General features: G+C 39.5%; 1 protein-coding gene across 6 annotated transcripts in view; it reads left to right on the forward strand.

The window, feature by feature from the left end:
• Window positions 1-8,261, forward strand: part of CARF (calcium responsive transcription factor) — a 32,982-nt gene extending 24,721 nt beyond the window's left edge. For 4 of the 6 annotated variants that reach the window (XM_023930845.2, XM_086897307.1, XM_086897309.1 and 1 more), the window contains 4 exons: window positions 148-845; window positions 5,168-5,210; window positions 7,101-7,154; window positions 8,210-8,261. In XM_023930845.2, the coding sequence (XP_023786613.2) occupies window positions 148-266 (119 nt within the window). In that variant the 3' untranslated portion in view covers window positions 267-845; window positions 5,168-5,210; window positions 7,101-7,154; window positions 8,210-8,261. Of the gene's footprint in view, window positions 1-147; window positions 846-5,167; window positions 5,211-6,489; window positions 6,520-7,100; window positions 7,155-8,209 lie in introns of those variants that run through there. The other 2 variants (XM_086897310.1, XM_023930848.2) reach the window with 2 other exon arrangements.
• Window positions 8,262-21,067: the final 12,806 nt, after the last annotated feature.

The raw sequence follows: 21,067 nt of genomic DNA on the forward strand, positions 1-21,067 counted from the left end.
CAAGCAAAAAAGCAGTAAACTTCATATATACCTTAACTGTTAGCTTGAGTTACTGATATATTTTTCTTTTAAATGCACAGTTATTGGGGCTGAAGCATTGTCAATGGAGTTTGAACTTCAGTGTTTGATTTTTGTTTTGTTTTTAAGCTGAAGAAAATACAGAGGGTGTTGTTACCTGTGTGAGCCAAGTTAAACAAGAGCCAAGAGAAAAAGCATTGTCTATGGAGACAGATAAAATCAGAGACTGCCACAGTTCCTCACCATAGTTCTTCACCTGAAGCCTGGAAGGATTTTTCAAATTGGAGAACTCTAAATGTCTTGGAAGGAAAGGCAGGTGCTCTCAAAGTACTGCCATTCTCTTTTAATTGTATTATGACATTTGGACTAAGCGTATTTTAGAGTAGTTATGACAGAAAGCTGTTTTGGTTTGACTGATGTGGCTCACTGCCAACTCCAGGTCATTCAGTTGCCCCATGGAACACCACCTCTCTCTTCTGTTTCAAGTTTTGAGTAATTTGGATTCTATCCAAATGGCCTGTTTTGTTAATTGTTTCTGAAGGTCTTCCACAATTTAATTCCTTAGCTTTAGAATGTGGATCACAATGCTGGGTTTGCATTTTCTTCTTGAGACCCTTGACTCTTATTGCACTACAGAGACCATAGAATCTGTCAGCTCCAAGATCACAGAATCCAACAGCAAAGCGATCAGTATGACAATGGTTTTGTGACAAAAAGAAGGTCCAGGTTGCTAAACTTCAAAGTGATAAAGGACATGGATGCTTAAGAAAATGCAGCTTTGACCTGATCATAATGTTAATGGTGTGAAGATCAAGGAGAGGAGAAAGGTGAGGTTGCCAGGTGAACATAAAATTGTATGATAAAGCAAAGTGTATGAATTGTAATGGTGAATTTTTTTGATTTTGACATCTTTCAACTTAAGTTCTGGCTTTATAATGAGGTTCATTGATGCATGCAGCCTTCCTTTGCAGTGCTACTGTATTTGCAGTTGGTCATAACAACTAAATGCAGGAGTCTTTCTCATGGAAAATGATTGATGCTGCCATTTCAGCTTATCTACCTCTTGCTTTGTGCACTTAAAGCTGTCAGCTCAGACAAATGTGATTTAACCTACTGCTGTTTGTGATGTAGGGCTTGTGGATACATTCCTAACAAAGAGAAGCCCAAGAAAACAAAGGAAGTAATCAAAGCAATGTCCAAGTGTTCTTCACCTTAACATTCAGAAAACAAACTCATCTTTCTCAAAAGTGACGTATCCTAAGACTTAAGTGGTCCATACAATTAAAATAATTACCACGAATCTTTAGAAAATTGAATGTGTTAAAAATCATTGTTTAGTAGTATTTGAGTTAAAGCCATAGTAAGTGACAAGCACTGAGCTGTGTAATCTGTAACAGCTGTTTCCTTAAGAAAAAAATCACAGCTACAAATAACTTGGAATCATTTTAAAGCTGTAAATGAAATGAAACTGATGCCAACATAGATATCAAGTTAGGAAATTGCATTTTTTGCAATTCAGATGTTGAATTCTTAAAGCAAAATTCAGAGTAGTTTGTATGCAGCAATAGGAGCCTTTCTATTATTAGTTCCTACTAAGTAGTTGAGAACTTGATCATAAAATAGGGGTTGTTTTTCCTGCATGCTGTGGAAGAACTCAGTGTGAGGACTTTTTTCTTTTTCGGACTTGAAAACAAATGAACAAAGAACCCCAGAAAAACTATTTCATTTATGTAGAGAAGAAAGTGTTGTGAATATTATATGAACCAAAATATTGACATTTTAAAATTGTTACTTTACCTTACATTCAAGCATTCACAAACATCTTCTAAACAATGGCCATTTATTTTATTTTTTTCATTTTCTTTTGAGTATTTAAAGCTAAAACTTTTGAAAGCTTTACATTGAACTTGTGTTCCAAATGTCTTTATGTGCAAAATCTGTTAGGTGCTATATCATAGTCTTAATATATATTAACTTCTCTGAGGTTAACTAGCATTGTAAACATTATTTGTTTGAAGCTAATTTTTATGGCTTAAGTCCCATTAGGATTTTCCAGCAGGATCATGCTCTTATTAAATAAGAGCCAGTAGTTTATGATGCAAATGCATTTAAAAATCTCCATTTTTTTGGAGCCTCTCATATTTAGTGTCTACACTGACTTGTTTTATGCTGTGCTGTACTTACTTCTGGCTAGGAAAAATCCCCCAAGATTCACCTGTGGGGTATTTTATTTAGTTGGGGTTTGTTTTTGTCTGTTTGTTTGTTTGTTTGTGGTTTTTTGTTGGTTTTTTGGTAGGTTATTTTGCTAATTGTCAAAGTATCTCCCAAATGGATGTTCTCTGCTGCAGTCTTAGTTCTGGAGCACTCAGCCAGCAGTCCCCTTCTCTTTTCCAACTCAAAAACTGCATACCAGAATTGGTACCTCCTTCCATGCTGCTGTATTCAATAATCCATCACCATCAGTTTTTCTTAAACTAATGCATTCCAAACCATATTCTCTTTCCCTTTCTCTTTTTGTGAGAATTTTTCCTCATTTTTGAGAATGCTTCTTTTCAAAAGAATAAATTACAGCTAAAGATCACCAGCAAGAGGTTATTTCCATTTTAGTTCTCTTCAAAGCAGACAATACATTTGTGATTGAAATAAAAGCTTAAAGTAAGATGAGTTCCATTTCCATCAGCTCTTTCTTAGTTCCCTCATTAACAGTTCTGGTTTTAACATGGTTCTTTCCACCATGAGCTATAGTCTTATCCTGTGCTGCACGGTATTTCTGACAGTGTTTCTGGTTTTGACCTAGTGCTTACAACTGGAGGAAACACTCTTTTAGTCCATCTTGAATTGCAGGCTCTGAAATGAATTTTATATTCTATCCTGATTTGCATGGTACTCTGAAAACAACAGAAAGTAAAAGTTGGAAAAATTTTAAAGAAGCAATAAAGAATTAGTTGTTTTCAAAAGCTGAGGATTAGACTTGCAATTCTGTTTATTGGAAAATTTATTTTAAATTATTCTTCACTCAATACTCACATTTTTGTCTTCAGTTTTCTTCATTTTTGCTGAATTTAATTTCTTTGTCTTCCAAATATATAATTCATCTTATTACTGTGTTATTTTTTTTAATGTAATGTAATCTTTCTTTTTCAAAGTATGTGTTTTACATTTGTTTTGTGCATATTGCTAAAGGAGGAACATGAATTCATCTCCATGTCCAGTCTTTATATTTAATTTAATGCCTTTGTTCACTAATAGCCACCTACATTTTATAGAGAAGACTAGTTAAGTATCTGAAAAAAATCAAAGTAAATGCTGCCATGTTCAATGGCTAAAATTGTTTAAATAGAATACTCAAGGCTGATTTTTCAGAGTAATCTGTGTAGCTTGATGCAAAGTAGTTGGTTATTATTTTGTGTTGGAACTGTAGATGTTTTTCTGATGCTTACTTTGTTTTCTTGTGGTTGTCGTGTGCAAGCACTTACTTTGCAAACCTAGAATTCTTGGCCTTCAACACTAGTGTAAATGAACAACTGATTCTCCAGTTATCCTTGTTGGTTGTCTGTAAGAGTGATTGGTTGCTTTACAAGAAGAGATGGGCTTCTGTATGTGCATGCAAAAATAACCTTTTGGTAAAATGTAGAGGAAGTGTAAAATGGTATACATCCATAGCTCTTCTTCAAGGCTGGAGGCCTCTTGGATGGAAACCAGTACTAGAAATGATTGCTGTTTGTTGGTACAAAATTATTGCAGTTTCTACAAAATGTAGAGGCACAAATGTCTGTAGATATGTGTATATATATATATATTTTCTATAGTAACTTACTGTATAATATTTATATTCAAATGTAAACTACTTGTTCTTTTTAAAGTAATGGTCTATTTTGTGGCTGTGGGGGCTCATGGGGAGAAATGTAAGAGCACTTTCAGGGCAGTGGATTTTAGAGATGATGGACCACAAGTAGGAGAGCTCCAGGGAGACCAGATGGAAGAAGTTCCTGAAAAACAAGGATCCTGCTTTGAGGACTGATGGGAGTTGTGCTTGGAGGGTTCTGGGGCTGAGAGCCCAAAGGCTCAGTGCAGTTCCTGATTCTGTCTATAGTCCTCTCTATGCCAATAGTGGATAGTGTGAGATCATGGTAGGAAATTAAAGATATGGAAAAAAAGGGAATCCTGCCCTGCCCTTAAAAGCAGAGAAGCTGCTGGAGTTTTGATGAGCACTAGAGGCAGATAAATGACTCCCCATAGTCTGAGATGCCCATTCTTAGCTTCTAATATGAAGAAGAAGCTCCTCTTGGAGCTTCAGCCCAGGGCTGTAGACTCTTTTTCTTTACCTGTTACCAAGGAAAACAAACCTTTTCTTCCCAACTGAATTAACCTGCTGCTTTCCTCATCCCACTGACTGCAGTTCAGTATCTGCCCAAATGTCTCTCCATACTTATTAAGGCTTCCACAGAAATCCCATGCCCTCAGGCCCTCCAGTTCTCACTGTTTCACTGTTGGACTGTTGAAGGAGCTGCTGAGTTCACTGCACAGGTAAACACTGGTGAGCTTTGCCCCATCAGTTTTTCTCCCTCCTTCCCCATGATCATAAGTACATTTGTTCCTTTAAATTGCATTAAGTTTTTTTTACTTGCTTGCTTAAGGGTTTATCATCATTACTGGGATGCATATGAGGGAGCACCATTTCACAGACCATTTACATTCACAGCAACTGAAAATATTTGATAAAACAGGGAGGAAAGAATGGTTTCTGCCAGCTGTTAGGGCTGGCCTCTTTCATACCACTTGAATTGATGATTCTGGCTGTGGATAGTAGCTGCCCATTAAGTTGTCTGTCTGTTGGCAAAAGTGCAATTTTCTCCCTTAAGCCTATTCAAGCACATGCCTTCTCAGATGTTTAGGTAGGAAGAATCTGTTACATTAGGAATAGCAAGTGTGATACAGCTGAGCATGGTGCTGGGAAAAGTTACTGTTCTTTATGGGTCTCTGATGAGAAAATAATCTTTGATCTGCATTGCCTTTCTGAACAAAGCTTTTGTAGGAATAGACTTGAGAGCCTATCCTATCAGTAACAATTATCTTCTCCCAGCAACAGTGCACTGCATTAATGAATGAAACAAGCCTTGTGTAAAACAGATGGTGTTAATTTTTTTAGGTCAGAAGCTATCCAGTTGGTCTACCCAACAACAGCAGCTAAGGTACGATTTGGGGGGGAAAGGAGAGGAGCAAATAAGAAGAGTGTATATGCATGAATTTTTTTTTTTTCCAATACAAGCTCTTATATCTGAGTCTCCCATTCCATTTCTGGTGCACATGGCAAATGACGTGTAGGGATTTGAAGTGTTTTCTGGAGAGTCCTCAAAGGAGCAGTCAGAGATAGTGCTGCTGTATCATACAAACTACTAGTACATGTTTGTCAACTAGGACCCCATTCTGTTCTTGTACAGAAGGGCTTTCAAAAGCATGGGAAGCTTTACAAGGACAAGCACTGAGTGTCCTTATCCTAAGGAGTCTTCTCTGGACAGGAAAATAGGAGCTGTGGGGGTAATTCTCATCACTAGTCTGTTAGTCTCTGATAGATAGAGGAAGCCTTGCAAAAAGCATGTATATGACAGCCCCTTATTGCAAATTACCTTTGGACACTTAATAGTTGTACAATACGTACGATACATATATAGATGTATGTATCTTAAAATAAAATGGAGACATGACTATAGTTGTTTGCACATAATTCTTTAATACCATTTTAATTACACTTATCTGTGGTTAAATGATGTAGATATTTTAGGGCACATGTAATCAGATCTTTTAATGTGGATAATTGGAATTCATGTTTTTACTACAACCATCCTTTGCTCTCTGCAGCACAGCTCAGTTGGTCATTTGGCATGTACTGGCTTCTGTTAATGACATTCTGCCTGTTTAAACAAGAGCATGCTGTTCTAAGCAAATTAAATTTCTCACTCTTCCTGATCTTTTTTCTAATAAGGATTGATAAGGCTCATCATGAAAATCTGTTTGTAGTATAGTGCTTTCATAAGAGTGGATTTCTGGAAGGAGCTAGATACTGTTGGATCTGTCCATTTGGACATTTGTCTAATGTACTTGGATTTCTATAGCAGTGTCAATACAGCATAAGCTGCCACTAAAATACTGTAAAAATTTCCACACTCTCCCTTGGTCAAATGTTGACAGTTCAGTGGCTCCAGGAAAGATCATAAGAATACTTAGGCTCTTTGGACAACAGTTTCTGTCTGTAGATACTATTTAAAACATAATTAGGTGTGGCAATCAAATGGCAGTAGGAGAGTCAGAAACAGAGAGGTGTGTGTTGGCAGGTCAGTGAGAGCAGGAGAAGTTCAGTCCCAGTGTCCTTGTGCCAGACTAACATTCTGTGTGCTAGTCCTGAAAGCACCTTTGAGAAACAGTGATTGTCTGTGTGCTGACATAGCTGTTCTTTCTACTTGCCCACTCAAGAAGTTCTACAAGCCTTCAAGGGACGTGGAGAGCATGAAAGTGTGTAAGATCTTATGAGAAGACCTGCAGGAATGAAACAGAGGGGGTTAAAGTTTGATGATGTGACTTCTATATAATGCACTTTCTTTGGTGGGAGGAAGAGGATTTTCCAAAAGCGAATAAAAGTAAATCTTCTTTTTCAGAATATTAGTATTATTGCTGACTCTCTCTGGTCTGCTCGACAAGATGCCTAGTGTTTGGACAGGTCTCAATGTTTTATGAGTGTGTCCCAAAATGTTAATGAATACTCATTCATACATTGCTGTCTTTGCATGTCATACTGAAACTGTAAGCCAGTGGCACCTCCTGATCTTTTTATTGTCTTTGTGCGTTTTCATAAAGTAAATGAAAGCTTCTTTTTATAATAGCAGAGATATAAATTATCTTATATCTTTTATATCTATCTATATAAATTATATCTTTTTATAAATAACAGAGAGCTTTTATCCAGAGTCCTTTCAGATATATACGTTTTTACAGAGTAAGCTTTAACTTAATAATGTTGTATATTTCTAGCCCTTTAATAACCTAAAATAGCCAAAGCCTTTTCACCTTTTTTTCTTTTTATCCAGAACATGAAGTATTTCAAACTGCCCCTCAAAACCACCATGCTCAGAGCCTGAAAGGTTTGGCACTTTTTTTCCTGGTGATCTTCCATCTGTGCTGTGTTGTCTCTTGCATATAACACCAGAATCCATAGTTAATACCTATCCCATCACATTAAAGCACTTTTTCATTTGCAGAATCTACCTGGTCACTTGACAGCATATCAATGACAATATCTGCAAACCAGTTTGTTGATTAACACCTGTCACATCAGTTCTAGATGTGGCCAATTTTCTTTGTGCATGGAATTTGCATTGGTTTAGTGAAACTAGTGATGTCAAAAATGGTCAAGTCTCATGAACTGAGTGCCTTCTGTTGTGAATTTGATCTTAGTCTGAGTTCTGTCTGAGCTAGGAGCAAATTCTGAGGCTGTGTTCTGCCTCTGTTGCCCCTGTGTTCTGCAGTGCTTGTTGAGCAGAAGAAAAACCTTCCAGCTCCTAAGAACAGGTGCACTTGTGTTTTAGCCTGATGCAAAGCTGCTCATATTAATCTCTTGAGGGATGGCTCATGGAATTCTGCTTTCCAGCTTAAGAGAAGATAAAGTCTCTGTATATGAAAACTTGGTGGAAAATGTGCAGAGAGTTGGGAGCATCTAGAAGAGTCACCCTCAAGTGTACTTAATTTAGGAATAGGAGCTGGTAGAAGGAATAAACAACTGAAGAGTATAATGGTAAAAACAGGCATTCTTACTCTTTACATAGCATTGCCCTTACACAATACCTTTTCTTAAATATGTTCCTTGACAAACACTGGTCAGCAGTGAGAAGGAAACAAATTTCCATTTCTTCCCACTGCCAGCTTAAAGTTTAACAGTGCTTCTGCAAATTAATCACAAGTTGGGCCTAAAAGTCTATCCTAGATCTGAGTTCAGTTTTGCTTTGTCAGGTCACTGTTAAGTTACATAAATTTAACTTTTTCACATAGCTGTTTCTTTTAAAGCTAAAATTAAATGTGAGAAAAAATTGGAAATTTTGTTTCTTATAGAGGACACTTCAGTTCTCTGAAGTGTGCAGGTGTTTCCCCCTTGTCTTCCGCTTTTATCTCTTAGTTCAATATGTATTGGCTGTTTTCTCAGGATCACTTACCTCTGAGAGCACTCCAGATAACTGTCAAGAAGCCAGAGCAGAGAATAGAAGAGGAAAAGAAGTTTGCAAAAAGCTGCTTTCAGGAGATAGAAAGCTCTCAAACTTACAGCTGAAGACTGCAATTTCTTATGGCTGAAATGGCTCACTTTAGATGGTAAATATTTTTTTAATATACTTTTAATATACTTTTTAATTGTTCATTTTGTTACTGCTTACGCTTTGAGCTCACATCTAATAAAAGCTAGAATGGTAACTGTGTATTTTGCTTTTATCTTCAGTGTACTAGTTATCTTCTGAATGTAAACTGGTCTGATAACCCCATGTTTTTGGCTGTTGACAAAGCTGTTATCGCATCTGAGGTGTTCTGTACATCGGAGATGGAGGAAGTGGGAACCTTCTTGACCTTATTTCTACTGAGAACAGATGATCTGTGGAAAGAGGGCTTTACCAGTTTAAAATCAATATCCTCACAATAATTTGGTGCATGTACATGTTTTTCATGTCAGGTGCTTGTGCGTGTCTAACTTTGTACATGATAGAAGCCATAAAATTACCTCTCACTGGCCTAGCCATATTTTTTATTGTCTCCTACCACTGTACTCATTGTTTTTTGGGAATGGGACAATCATTTTAACATGTTCTCGTTTTCTACTTTTCTGCCTTTCTCCTGTTGCCTCTTTCTCATACCCAGAGCAGCACAGAAACAGATTTCTTACTTTAAAAAAACTTCTCCATCCTCAGTTTCCCATGCTTTGGGGTTTTCTCTTTGCTTTATTGTGCTGGACTTTGATTTCTTACATGACTGAAATGTAAGATATTTTGCTTAAGGAGTGGGAAATATTGGGATGGGCTCCACTGCCCCCTTCACTCCAGAAGTCCTCAGAGGAATTACCTACCACAGGTTCTGCTCCTGCACCTGTATCTCCACACAGGCCAGCACAAGCACAGAACTGTGCTGATGCTCTTTGTGTACCAGCATGTTATCAGTACAAAGTTATTGCTGTGAATCCAGATCAGTCTGTGGGTCTGCCCCACTGTGTCCCCACAAATGACTCTTTGGGCACAGCTTGAAAGAGAGCACAGGAAACAGCCAGAAAGTTCTTAATGTTCAACTTTTAGTTTGTGATTCTGTATTGAGTTCAGGTGCCCTGGTGTGGTTGGCCCTGTGCAGGACACAGCTGGTTCCAAGCAGCTCAGCAACAGCCCCACCATGGGACACAGCTGAGCACATCGGTGAAGCTGGGGCACCTCTGTGGCAGTGTCTGTAAGAAAGGGCAAAATGCTGCATGGCAGAGAGGAGTGAGGAAGAAGGTGAAAGAGTTCTCTGAGCACCCAAGTCAGAAAAGAAGAAGAGGGAGGAATTGCTTCTGGTGCTGGAAATTCGGACCACAGAGGATCACATGCCAGAGCAGGTGCAGATTTTTCTGAAGGAACTGCAGTCTGTGGAGAGGAGCCATGCCAGAACAGGCTTCTGCTGAAGGACTGCAGCCTGTGGAGAGAGCCCATGATGGAGTGACAGAAAGAAGCTGTTACAGACTGACTGCAACACCCATGTTCCACTTTGCCCTGTGCTGCCTTGGACAAGGGGAGACAGAGAAGTTGGGGCTTCAAAGTGTAAAAGAGGGCAACAGAATGGAATGTGCTGTTTTAATTTGCTTTTGTTTCTTAGTGATTTAATCTATTTTAATTGGCAAAAAATTAAATTGGCTTTCCTCATATTGATTCAAATATTGAAATTTACATCTGGATGCCAGTCATGGTGGAAAATCCTGATTTCTGTTTGATCACTGCAAGTCATTATTGCCTTTAATTTTTAAGTAATCAAATTTTAATTTTTAAGGATTCATTCTGTGTGAAGAAAGTAGTGTACCTTGTCTGAATCAGTAATTACATTTCTGGATGTATTCTGGTTAGGCCTTTCAAGTTCAGTGTACTCACCTCTTCACTAGAGTAGATCTCGGCGGTGAAATAACTCAGGAACATGTCTAATCTGTTACATTTCAGCTGGAAAAGAATACCAGCCATATTTTTACAGGTTTGAGCATGGGAGAGTCATTCTGAGGAGATGATGCTGCAGCATTATTTACTTTGGTAAAGCTGTTTTTACAGGTGTTAAGGATGTGGCATCTTCCCAGTGTTGTCTAGCAGTGCTTCAGAATGGGGCAAAGTTTGTGGTGAGTGGCATCTTCAGTGAAAGTGCTGTTAACTTTGGGCAAAGAAATAAGCAGAGTTTGGGAATGGGATTTATACTCTTGTGCTTTTCAGAGATTATTTAGGAAAATAATAAAAGTAATAAGAATCATAAGTAATAGTAAAGTAATAAGTAAAATAATAAGTAATAAGAATAAGAAGGGAACTTCCTTTAGAGGATAAGTTTTATATGTATGTTCTTTCACCACCTTTGGAAAATACCTGGCACTGGACACCAAGGGTATCTAGGCAGGGTACTAGGTGACGTGACACACTTACTGGTTTATTATGGGAGCACTGGAATACAAACATGATGGATAGCTTCCTAACATTAGCTAAATTAATCTTCATTTTTTTTGTCCTCTCTCTTCACATTTCACTATAAAGGGAAGAGTCTCTGTTAAAGGGAACATGGTGAATTGTTATCTGTCCATAAAACTGTTTGTGAACAGTTGGATGAAAAGGACTTCTTTGATAATGAATTAGATGAGCTTTGGAAAGAATTGCACTGTCACTGTAACTTCAAGTATTTTCTTCTAAAGATATTGCTCACTATTGATTATTGTCTTACTGTTTATTTGCTGTATAATTTATTTGTTAAGCTTTTCTGGCCATGTCAAGGCCATGGAAGTAATACATATGGCAGTTCTCTTTTCCTTTGAAGTTTTACAAAAGGGGTAAGAATTCTTCATTTTGCATTTAGGCACCAGCTGCTCTGTAAAAATCCATGATTATCTGTGTTCCATAGCTACCAAAAAATACCAAAAAGTATTCCATAAACTTGTGATTTTTCCTTGGATCAGGCAAAGTGAGTTTGACATCTAAAAAAAAAAAAAAAAGGCAGACTACACTAGAACCAAATTTAGCATCTTCAGGAGCTGTGACATAGGGTTCATCAGTTGCAATTGTAAAAAGATTGATGTTTTCATAGTGAAATGTTTTCATTAATCTAATTTAATCTATGAACAGAAGTATCTTCATTTCTCTTATTTCAGACTTCTGAACTCCTTTGCAAAATGAGAGATCGCTAGTGAGATTAGCTAATAACTGCAAAAATGGAAAAGTTTCACTGAGAACAGGTGTGGTAACAAAATGTACCATAAAGTCAGCCAGCATAATTAACATTAGTAAGGTAAGATCTTTCAGAGGTTAACTACAGGCTAATACTTTTGGTGGGACACTGATGTTTATTCTGATCTTGCAAACAAAAATAATGTTTATGAGCCATTTGCAGAATGAACTGGGAAATAAAGCACTTTGTAAAATGCCAGTCTGTGGTGGTTTTGGTTTCTGTTGATTTTGTCAAGCTTTTACTTGGTGTTCATTCCTGTGTATATCTATTGCAGGGTCTGTTTTATCTGATCTCTTACATAGAGTAAGTTAAAATAAGTTAGTTGTTAATACTTAGAGCAGAAGACCCAAGTACTTCAAGGCAAGATATGATATGCCACATATTTTCTAACAAATAATAGAAGTTGAATATTCTTGATAATTTTCAGAAGACATGTGCCAAAAAGGAGTGCTCATAATGCCTTAAAGCACTAGGACAAAAAATACCATTCTTTTGGAATTTTTAGTTAGTTTTTTTTTTTTAATTTCCTACCTATATTTATGTGAGCTGTATATTTTAATATATTGTATAAGGAAAGCAGGCAATTTTTTTTTTTTTGTGATGGTTTGTTCTCATTGCTAATGCACATCTTGATGTTCTGATCCACATTTATAACATGATCACTTATACAGGGAGAAGCAGTGTCAGACAATAGAGAATTAGCACAGAATGGGGCATCCAAAACTACTTCTGCTGGCTTTTATCAATTTTTTGTTTGTTTTGAGTGGCAGTACATAACTGACAATAATCATTTAGGACCCATTCTTTCCTTGGAAGGTCTGTGCCCTGCTGTGTACTTTTTGTCATCTCCAGGATCAAGCAGAAGAGATAACCTGAAGGTTCTGCTGTTTGGAAAACAACAGTTGCAGAGTTATTGGGTGTGGGCAGGGGACACGGTCACCATCCTTACATCCAGCAGATGAGAGAACAAGGAATGAAATAGAAGATGGATGTTTTTCTTCTGGTGTTACCATGTTAGATCAAAAGATTTCTAGGGGAATTAATGAGCAGCACTGCAAGAGAAAGAGGTAGGAGCTTGGTGATAACATCTGGTTGAACTCCACTAAGTCATCCAGCTACTTCTGTAGCATTGGAAGCAAGAGAATACTTTCCCATTCCTCCTTCAGATTGTTTGGAAGGAATATGTTCTATCCCAGGCTATCCATTCCCTAGCCCTTGACTTTGGGAGGGATGATGCCAGTTAGGCCAACAGGAGATGAGAAGAGATGGACATTGGCTAAGTGCACCCTGCTCAGACAACAAATATTAGTAACAGTTCTTGTAAATGTTGCCAGTTCTTTTTGCAGCAGTTTGATCTGCGCACATCAAGAGATGGCAAATTTAGGAAGTAGCTGTACTTCTGGAGGCTGCAAAACCCCTGAGATTTGTGTTTGTGCCTCCTGCAGTGCACATACACGTGTAACTATGTAATAATTTGTTAATAGTTACTGCTACAAAAAACTTGGAAAAAAGCCGCTTGCAGTCATCCTATGAAAAGCAAAGAGCTTGTAAGACAGGAAAATGTTTATAGAATGTACAGCAGTTTGACAAAGACAGTGATAAAAATTTCTTATTTTTGGTTTGCTTTTGTGTTAAAAGAATTTTAAACATTTTGCATGGCTGTTACCAAGTATTGCTGTTTCTGTGCTGGGTAGTCACTGATGTCTACATTATAATTATGTACTCAGAAATTTGGGGGTTTTTACCTTTGATTAGAGAATACAGTCTCCAAATGGTTGTCAAGCTGGCATTATAGAAGAATTAAAGAGTTTATTCTAGTAAGATATTGAAATTTAAGAAGTGTAATGAAATCACTAGCAACTGTATCAATAACAGTCTTCAGTGAATTTTGAAGTCCAATCCTTGGGAAGGGTCTGGATGGTTTGTGAACCATTAGTGACACTGCTTTCTTCAGCTAGCATCAAAAATTAATTTTCAGCTTCTGTCAGCCAGTATCCAGGCATTGCTTTGTTCTGCAAACGGGTGGAGAGAGAGGGGTTGCAGTGGGGTGGCCCATGCAATCCTAGACAGGGGATCTGTGAGGTGGTGCATGTAAGACATCACAAAAAGTAGCACTGAGTGAAGGGAGAGGCAGTGCCAAAGTTCTAAATGTAGATGAGCACTGTGCAATTACCAACATTATTAGGCACCACTTCTGGAGCATCAGCACTGATAGATATGTGGTTATCTCAGCCTGGCCTGACCTGGTTTTCCACATCAGCTGATTTCCCTGGACTTCACCCTTTGTGCCTTTTCTCCCTGCCCTGGCAGTAGGGAGGTATGGCAGAGGGTGTTCAGCACAAAGCTGTTCTTTTCCTAAGAAAAGCCACAGCAGATCTGTTTTGTGTATGGGTCACTGGGACTCTCTGGCCACAACATGAGTGTGTGAAGTTAAAGCATCTCAGATGCTGTATGAAGGGAGGAGAAGTTCCTGGACCTTCAGTGCTACTTACTCTGGAACTTGCAACATGGAATGAAGTCTGTGATCCTCCCAGCAAGACTGGACCAGTTTGGATTTAACAGAGAGACAGATTCTTTTTATGTTACCAGCCTCTTCAAAACTGAAGCCTCATAGGGAGTTCAATTAGGTGCTTGACCTTTATTGAATATTGGTAGCACTGATGGGCATGTGATGTGTGTGAAGGACAAGATTTGGATGTCAAAGACAGGACAGCAGACACTAGTGCAGAGTCATTGGGAATGTCACAAACAACTGAAGTCTGCAGTGTCTCTCTGGACTACAGAATTGTGACTTTCTTGGACATGGGAGAAGGAGCTCTCTGAACTACTGAGCACTGGTGTAAAGGTTTGTGTTGCTTCTATGTACTGGTTTGGCTTGCAATTTTGGCCAGCAACTGTGTATAGCAGCAAATCCATTTGAACTTTCCTATCTTTTCAGGAGTTTTGCCTCACTCTGACATTCTTTGCTCTCTGTGCTTTGAGAGAATTGCTGTGCCATAGAGAGAGGCTTCCTCGGCCCCAGGCACGACAGAAATACTGTAGTCAATGGAGCAGAGACAGAGGCTTTAGCATGTTTCTGCTTGTCACCTCTAAAACCACTCTCAAATGCCACCAAAAAAGATGTTGGCTACATGTCTTCTTTTTTCCCTGGGTCTGGGAAGGGAAACTTGCCAACACAGTCTGGAAGATTTAAACTGTAGCCCATCGATGCAGTTCTCACTCATATGATTTAAGTAAATCCCCTACTCCTGGGGTAGGGGAGTGCTAACACCACTGAAGCAATCCTGTTTTGCTCCCAAATGCTATAAAAGAGAAGGAAAGACTAGAGAATCTCTAAATGCCCAACTTGAGTATTGTGGTCTGAGGTACTCTGAAGGATTATTTCACCTGCTTATTATCCAAGTTCACCCTTGGATCATATTCACATTCATTCTTGGTTCATATTTCTTTTCTGGTGACAATGCTTGTCTGAACAATGAGCACATCTTCAAAGCCAGAACCATCATCTTGCCAGTTTATATTGGCCTCCTGAGAAAGCTGATAACCAGAGTGGACTTGGACAATCTGTACCTGTATTTCATGGATTAGGATGTAAACTAAGATCTTGCATTTGCCTGTCCTGTGTGTTTGCCGCATCATTCTTAGGGTGACAGTGTTTCGCTATATGCATGTAGCTAGCTCAGAGGATTTGAGGTTTTGGTGGTTTGTGTTTTTGTTTTGTGGTTGGTTGGTTTTGGGTTTTTTGTCAAAAAAGAAGAAAATGGTCAGACTTCCTTCATCTTACTGAAATTTCCTTGTATTTGCTCTCTTTCCCTTTAGGATGACAAAGGTACCCAACTGCATTAATCCTTTTGGATGCTAGAGGGAGCTCATGTCTTGAGCAGTCAGAATGAATCATGATACCTTGCACAATTCTTGAGGAAACACAGATGGAAAGTAAAGTGCTATTGATGACTATAATGCACCTTTTTCCATCACTGGCAAAATAGAAGGGCTGAATGTATCTGGTTAGGAAATTACACATGGCTTTCAGAGACGCTCAGATAATTAAATGCTGTAGCTGCAGTTTCTTCCCTATCTGAGCACCTTGCTGTTGTGACTGGATTTATCTTCCCAACTTCCTCTGAGGAAATAAATTGTCTCTCATATCCCTATGAATACACGGGAAGTGTGACACTGCGAGCACTCATGCTACTATGTGTGTGTATATACACACACAGGGATAGACACAGAGTCTGCTTTCCCTAGTCTGTTCTGTCCATTGCGCTACATAGGACAGAACTTGTGTCCTCTTAGTCACTGATTTTAAAGTAACAATTTCACTTGCTTTCACAACACTGCCCATGACCATTCAGGAGGTGAAAACATATAAAATAAAATCATTGCTTCAAAAAAGCAGAATGTGGGGAAACAACATGTTTCAGCAAGAGAGCTAACTCAACCTTGAGGCTTTTTGATCAACTGAGTCCCTTGCCGGAGTGATTTCTGAGAACATTTTAAAGTCCCATTTTCTCTAGGTCCATGCTAGAGCTTCTCTGGAATTTTCTTTAAAAGTAGATTTAAAAGTAGGAATTTTTCCTCCATCTGCCAGAAGATATTGGTCGTCTGCAGTGTATTTCAGTTTATTCTTCCCACTTGTGTTGAAGCAAATACACCTTCACACAGAAGTCCACTTGGTCATTTTTGCAGTACTGAAATTTTGGACAGCTTTGTCCTATAGTGTTTTTCTTACTACTTGTTCTTTTAAGGGGACCAGTGTGACACTGAGGCTGTGGTCTCTTTCACATGGATCTGTGGTACTTGAGAGGTAGGGTAGGAAGGTTAGTGCTATTGTCTCTTAAAGTGGGGGCACAGAGGATAGTAGTGACCCCAGCACATCCTGAGCTCCCCTTTTGTGGCTCTCATGGCTATCTCAATTTTGGCCTTGAGTAGTCCAAGCAAAATTCTCCAAGGCACTCAGAAGGAGGCTTGAAAACACAAGGTAACATCATGAAACATATTGACTGACTCTTTTGCCATTTCCTCGTTCTTCACTAGGGATCTGTAACAGTGCAGTTGATAGCACATTAGCAACCAGAATTTAGGGTCTTTGGAGGCTGAAATGCAGCCACACTTGAACTAGCCTAGCTTAAATACATTAGCTAAGAAAACTTTCCATAATCAGAACAAATTTTAATTTACATTACACCCATTTCATCATTCAGAGTTCTTGTCATGTGGACCTCTAATCCTAGTGAGCACCACCTCTAATCTGTTTAGTTATATTTCAGCAAATACTTGCTCCTTCAGAAGAAGCTCAGCTGTCACTGTAATGCTCGGTGAGGTTACTTTAGGTGTCAGGGTAACAGCAAATGGACAATCACACTGCTCCAGTGCCTGAGGCAAAAGCAAGCTTGCTGTGCAGAGCTTTGGCAAGCCAGGCTTGGTGTTTGTGCTGGGGCAGCTCTGCCCAGGAGAGGGCAATGATGTCTGGCCATGTGCTCCAGTAGAGTAGCCATGGTGGGGAAAATGTAATATATTGGATAGGCAGGTCCATATAGACAGGTGGATATGAGATACGACACAAAATAATCACTCAAATGCAAGTCACAGTATTTCAGTGGCATGTTACTGCCAGAAACATGCTGTCCTGGTGTGGACATAGACCCTGTTAAAGAAGCCAGACAATGAGGCTCTTGCAAAGGGCTGAAGATGGGAAGACATTACAATGGCATTGACTTCATAGATACCTATCTGAACTGCAGTTCTGATTTACAGCTGAGACTGATTTCTGGAACTGAAGATACTTCAGCCCTCTTCAGGGTATACTCAGAGTGCCTGAGCCTTTCTCCTTTGTATCTTGTGACACAGTTGTCTAAAGCCTGGTTGCTTGGGCTTTACTCTTACAGGATGCAGTAAGTACTAAAAACTGTTACTCTCTCATAGGTGACATTGTAGAGACTCCTCTGTCCAAGGCAAGCTTATGTTCCTTTACCACATAAGAGGTTCACCTGCATGAACACCAACACATCATTTTTATTTACTTGGATTCCCTGTTAATTCTATCAGCCTTTTCCCCTTCTTTTTATTTCTGCCCTAGATTTAAAAGTTAAAATGAAAAAGGCTGGGACTATTATAACACATACTATTGAGGCTGACCGTATTCTTAGATGTGCTTTGAACATGAGTACCATGATGGATAGATGGAGTAAAGAGGATTTTAGTTCTCAGGATAGGATTTATATAGCAGTTGTAGCTATGGGCAAATTATACCTGTGGGCCACATTTATGGTCTTGAGAGCTCTAGTCCTTATACCAGAGAGAAAAAGAGCCCTGAGACTGCTCTAGCTTCCATGGAACTGCAGCTGCACCTGAAAGGCAAAAACATCTGCAAGAGTTCCCTGCTTTGCTACTTGCTAATTAAATTAGCATTAAGGTGAAGAGTCACTGTAGAGAAATATAGAGGCAGACTCTGAATGTCTGGCTGTAACTTCATAGGAGAAAATAAAAACAACTTGCTAGCAGCAACAATTATAAGTGGTCAGTTGTAAACTTTTTTTTAAGGTAGAGTCAACAGATTATTTGTGAAAGCTTTGGCATCTTAGACTTCTTTTAGATGGGATCTGGGTCAGGGCTGTCTATCCAAACCTTTCCTGGGGGACTGGGGTGGAAGTTATTGCTGTGTAACATCTGTTCACTCATCTCGCTCCAGCTTCAGTATTTCCTACCCATGGCATTTGCATCCCAGCAAGGAGCTTGTATAGGCTCTGTTCACACTGAATGCAAGCAGTGTCTTGTGAGACATCCCTGAATTGGCTGGAGGCTCCAGATGGTTGTGCTGCTATGCAGAGGGACTGGCTCAAGCTCTGGGTACAGGATGGCTGCTCACAGGGCCCCACGGGTAGGTGAGTGAAGTATTGCACAGCACTGAGGTGTCGGTGTTCCTCCCAGTCCCAAAGCTGGCAGGATTGGTGCTGGATAGGGGAGTTGCTGCACTGAGCTGCCTCCCATGGTATAGATGTTCCCCTCTTCTGCTGTATTAAATGCCTCACAGGGCGAGTGAGCAATGTCCTGACACTAGAATATGGTCAGTGCCCATGACTGGGAAACTGGAAAAACCATGGGCTGCACCAAAACAGGCCACAAAAGGCCAAAACACTGTGTGGGGTCAGGACAAGGAGAGAGAGATGGGCTTGGAGCAAAGGCAGGCAGGGAGAGTTCATAGGCAGGTAGAGCAGAGCAGAAGACATGTCATGAAACAAAGAGTACTGAACATTCAGCTGTATACCTTAAGGCTGCCTATACCCCCATAAGATGGGGAGGCCAAACATGGTTCAGGGATACAGAAGCCACTCCTGGTCAGGACAGGAGTTCATAAAAACTTGATTTCTCTGTCCCTATCAGTGTAGAGTTTAAGTGTTCTCAAATGTACCCTTGCAGCAGCATTCCCCTTTCTGGACAGGGAAATGGAGATGTGGAGGCTAAAGCAGCTTGCTTAAACTCACACAGGAAGCCCGTGGCATACCAGAGGAGTAAAGGAAGAAAGTCACCACCCTAATCTGACATTCCTGCCAGTAAGCCTTTCCAAATGGGGCTGCATGGGCAGGCAAAAATGTCACACAGTTGCTACTGTCCCCCCTATTCTAGTGGACCCCTGATTTACCAGGCTGCTGAGTGAGTGCTTCTCTGTACCACTCCTGTTATCCTGGAGAATGGCCTGCAAGAACGAAAAGGAGGTGCAGGAAACACCAGTTGAGGGCATTAGAGGGACAGGATTTTGCTAAGCTGGCAGAACAAGACCTGTTTAGTAGAGAAAGAAGAGTTCTAAGGACACAGAGACAAAGCAGGGAAGTTGCATTGAACTAAACCAGGATGGCACTTGCAGAGATTAATAGCTGCTTTCCTGTCCCGTATAATGTCTTCTCCTTGCAAACATACACAAAGGATTTTCTGGAAATGCATACTACTTCTCACTCCAGTCCAGTTTCCCCTGGGTTTCAAGACACAGGTGCAATTGAATAAATGGGTCAAGTCTACATTAAATGAGATCAAACAAAATTCGGGGCACAATCCAAAACTATACAGCCAATGAAGGCCTTTTCATTGTTTTAGTAGGATTAAAACCAGTTCTCAGTTAGATATTTTATTTAAAGTGGAACAGGATAACAGCAGTAGAGTGAAATAAAAGAACCTGGAGAAATCCACTTAAGCTCATTGTGTGTTCGCTTCAAATGCCAGTAGAATTATTAATAATAATATAAATAAATAAAGGGGGAGGGTGGTGAGAGAATATCTCTGTACTAAACTATAGGTGTTAATGAGCAAGTCTAAATAGAATTGGCTTGATGAGATCTGATGTAATCACTCCCTGCTCACTACAGAAACTAGACCTGGAGGAGAATAAATTGGACAAAGACTTGCAGACAAGATGGTGGCTCTTAGACTGACGCTTTGCTTCCAGGACCTTACTTGCTGAGTTTCCATCTCTTTTGTACCTGATGCCTCACCTTCAGCTGTCCTAGTCTGGCTAAAGTTCCACAGTCTCTCACTGCCCATCCTATCTCTGTCACTAGGAGATAAGATACTGTGAGCTCTCTTACTTTCTAAAGGACCATCTCATTTCAGCCTGCCATTCACAAGGTGCTCACTGAGATTTCTTTCATGCAGGGTCTCAAGACTCCCCTTCTCATGACAAATCTCTGCCTTGACCATCCCTTTTTTACATGCTGCAATTAGTTGTTTTGTGGTATCTGTATCTTCTAAGCTGTAAACCAACCATTTTTTTTCCACCTTCCTGTTAATTTCCCCTTGCTTTGGATATCAATGAGATTTCAATTCTTCCCTCTGAATCACTGCTTTGTTTTTGTTCAAATATTGTCTTTATTTGCAATAAAGCTGGCAGTATTATCTGCTAGTGGAAAAGGAGGACTTTTAAAGACACTTAAAAAGCAAAACTCATGCTAGAGGCCAGGTCCTGTGCTACTAGTAATCATTGTTTTATGTATGTTTAATGACTATTCTTTTAAGAAAAAGAAGAAGAAATAATATAAACAGAAACTGATTAACATGAATAATGAAATGCTGAAAACAGGATGGATTTTCTGTATCAGGAGTATGATCCTGAAATGTGATTCAAAAGAGGGTGAGGGAATACCAGTGATCTTCATACACTGCAATAAGACTCTGGAGAAAGAACTGTATCGACTTCCTAGCTCTGCCATGGTAAGATGACCTCAGGTATTATTTCATTTCACCGAGGCTTAGCTCTCTGTGTGTAAAGGGTGATTGTTCTTTCTTTGACTTGCAAGATTGTTCTGAGATGTTTTGATCCTATAGAGATGGTGTTCAGAGGACCACCTCCGAGAAGTTTCTTTTGTTAGAAGAGACACAGTTACTGGTGAAATGTTGAAAAGGCCAAAATCTTGAAAATTTCAAAACTACCAAGCCCTGAGGAAAGAAGGGTAAACTCCTTTGTGGAGGCTGTTTCTTCAAACCAGAGTCATGTGGTTTAAGTGAGGAGTCTGTCCCCACATATCTTTCTTCCTCTGTTGGTGATAAGCCTTTAGCACCAGGATATTTGCCTAAGTGGACAGGACTGCCTGTGTAG

Source organism: Cyanistes caeruleus, chromosome 7, assembly GCF_971803275.1.
Source record: "Cyanistes caeruleus chromosome 7, bCyaCae1.hap1.1, whole genome shotgun sequence".
Lineage (NCBI taxonomy): Eukaryota > Metazoa > Chordata > Aves > Passeriformes > Paridae > Cyanistes > Cyanistes caeruleus.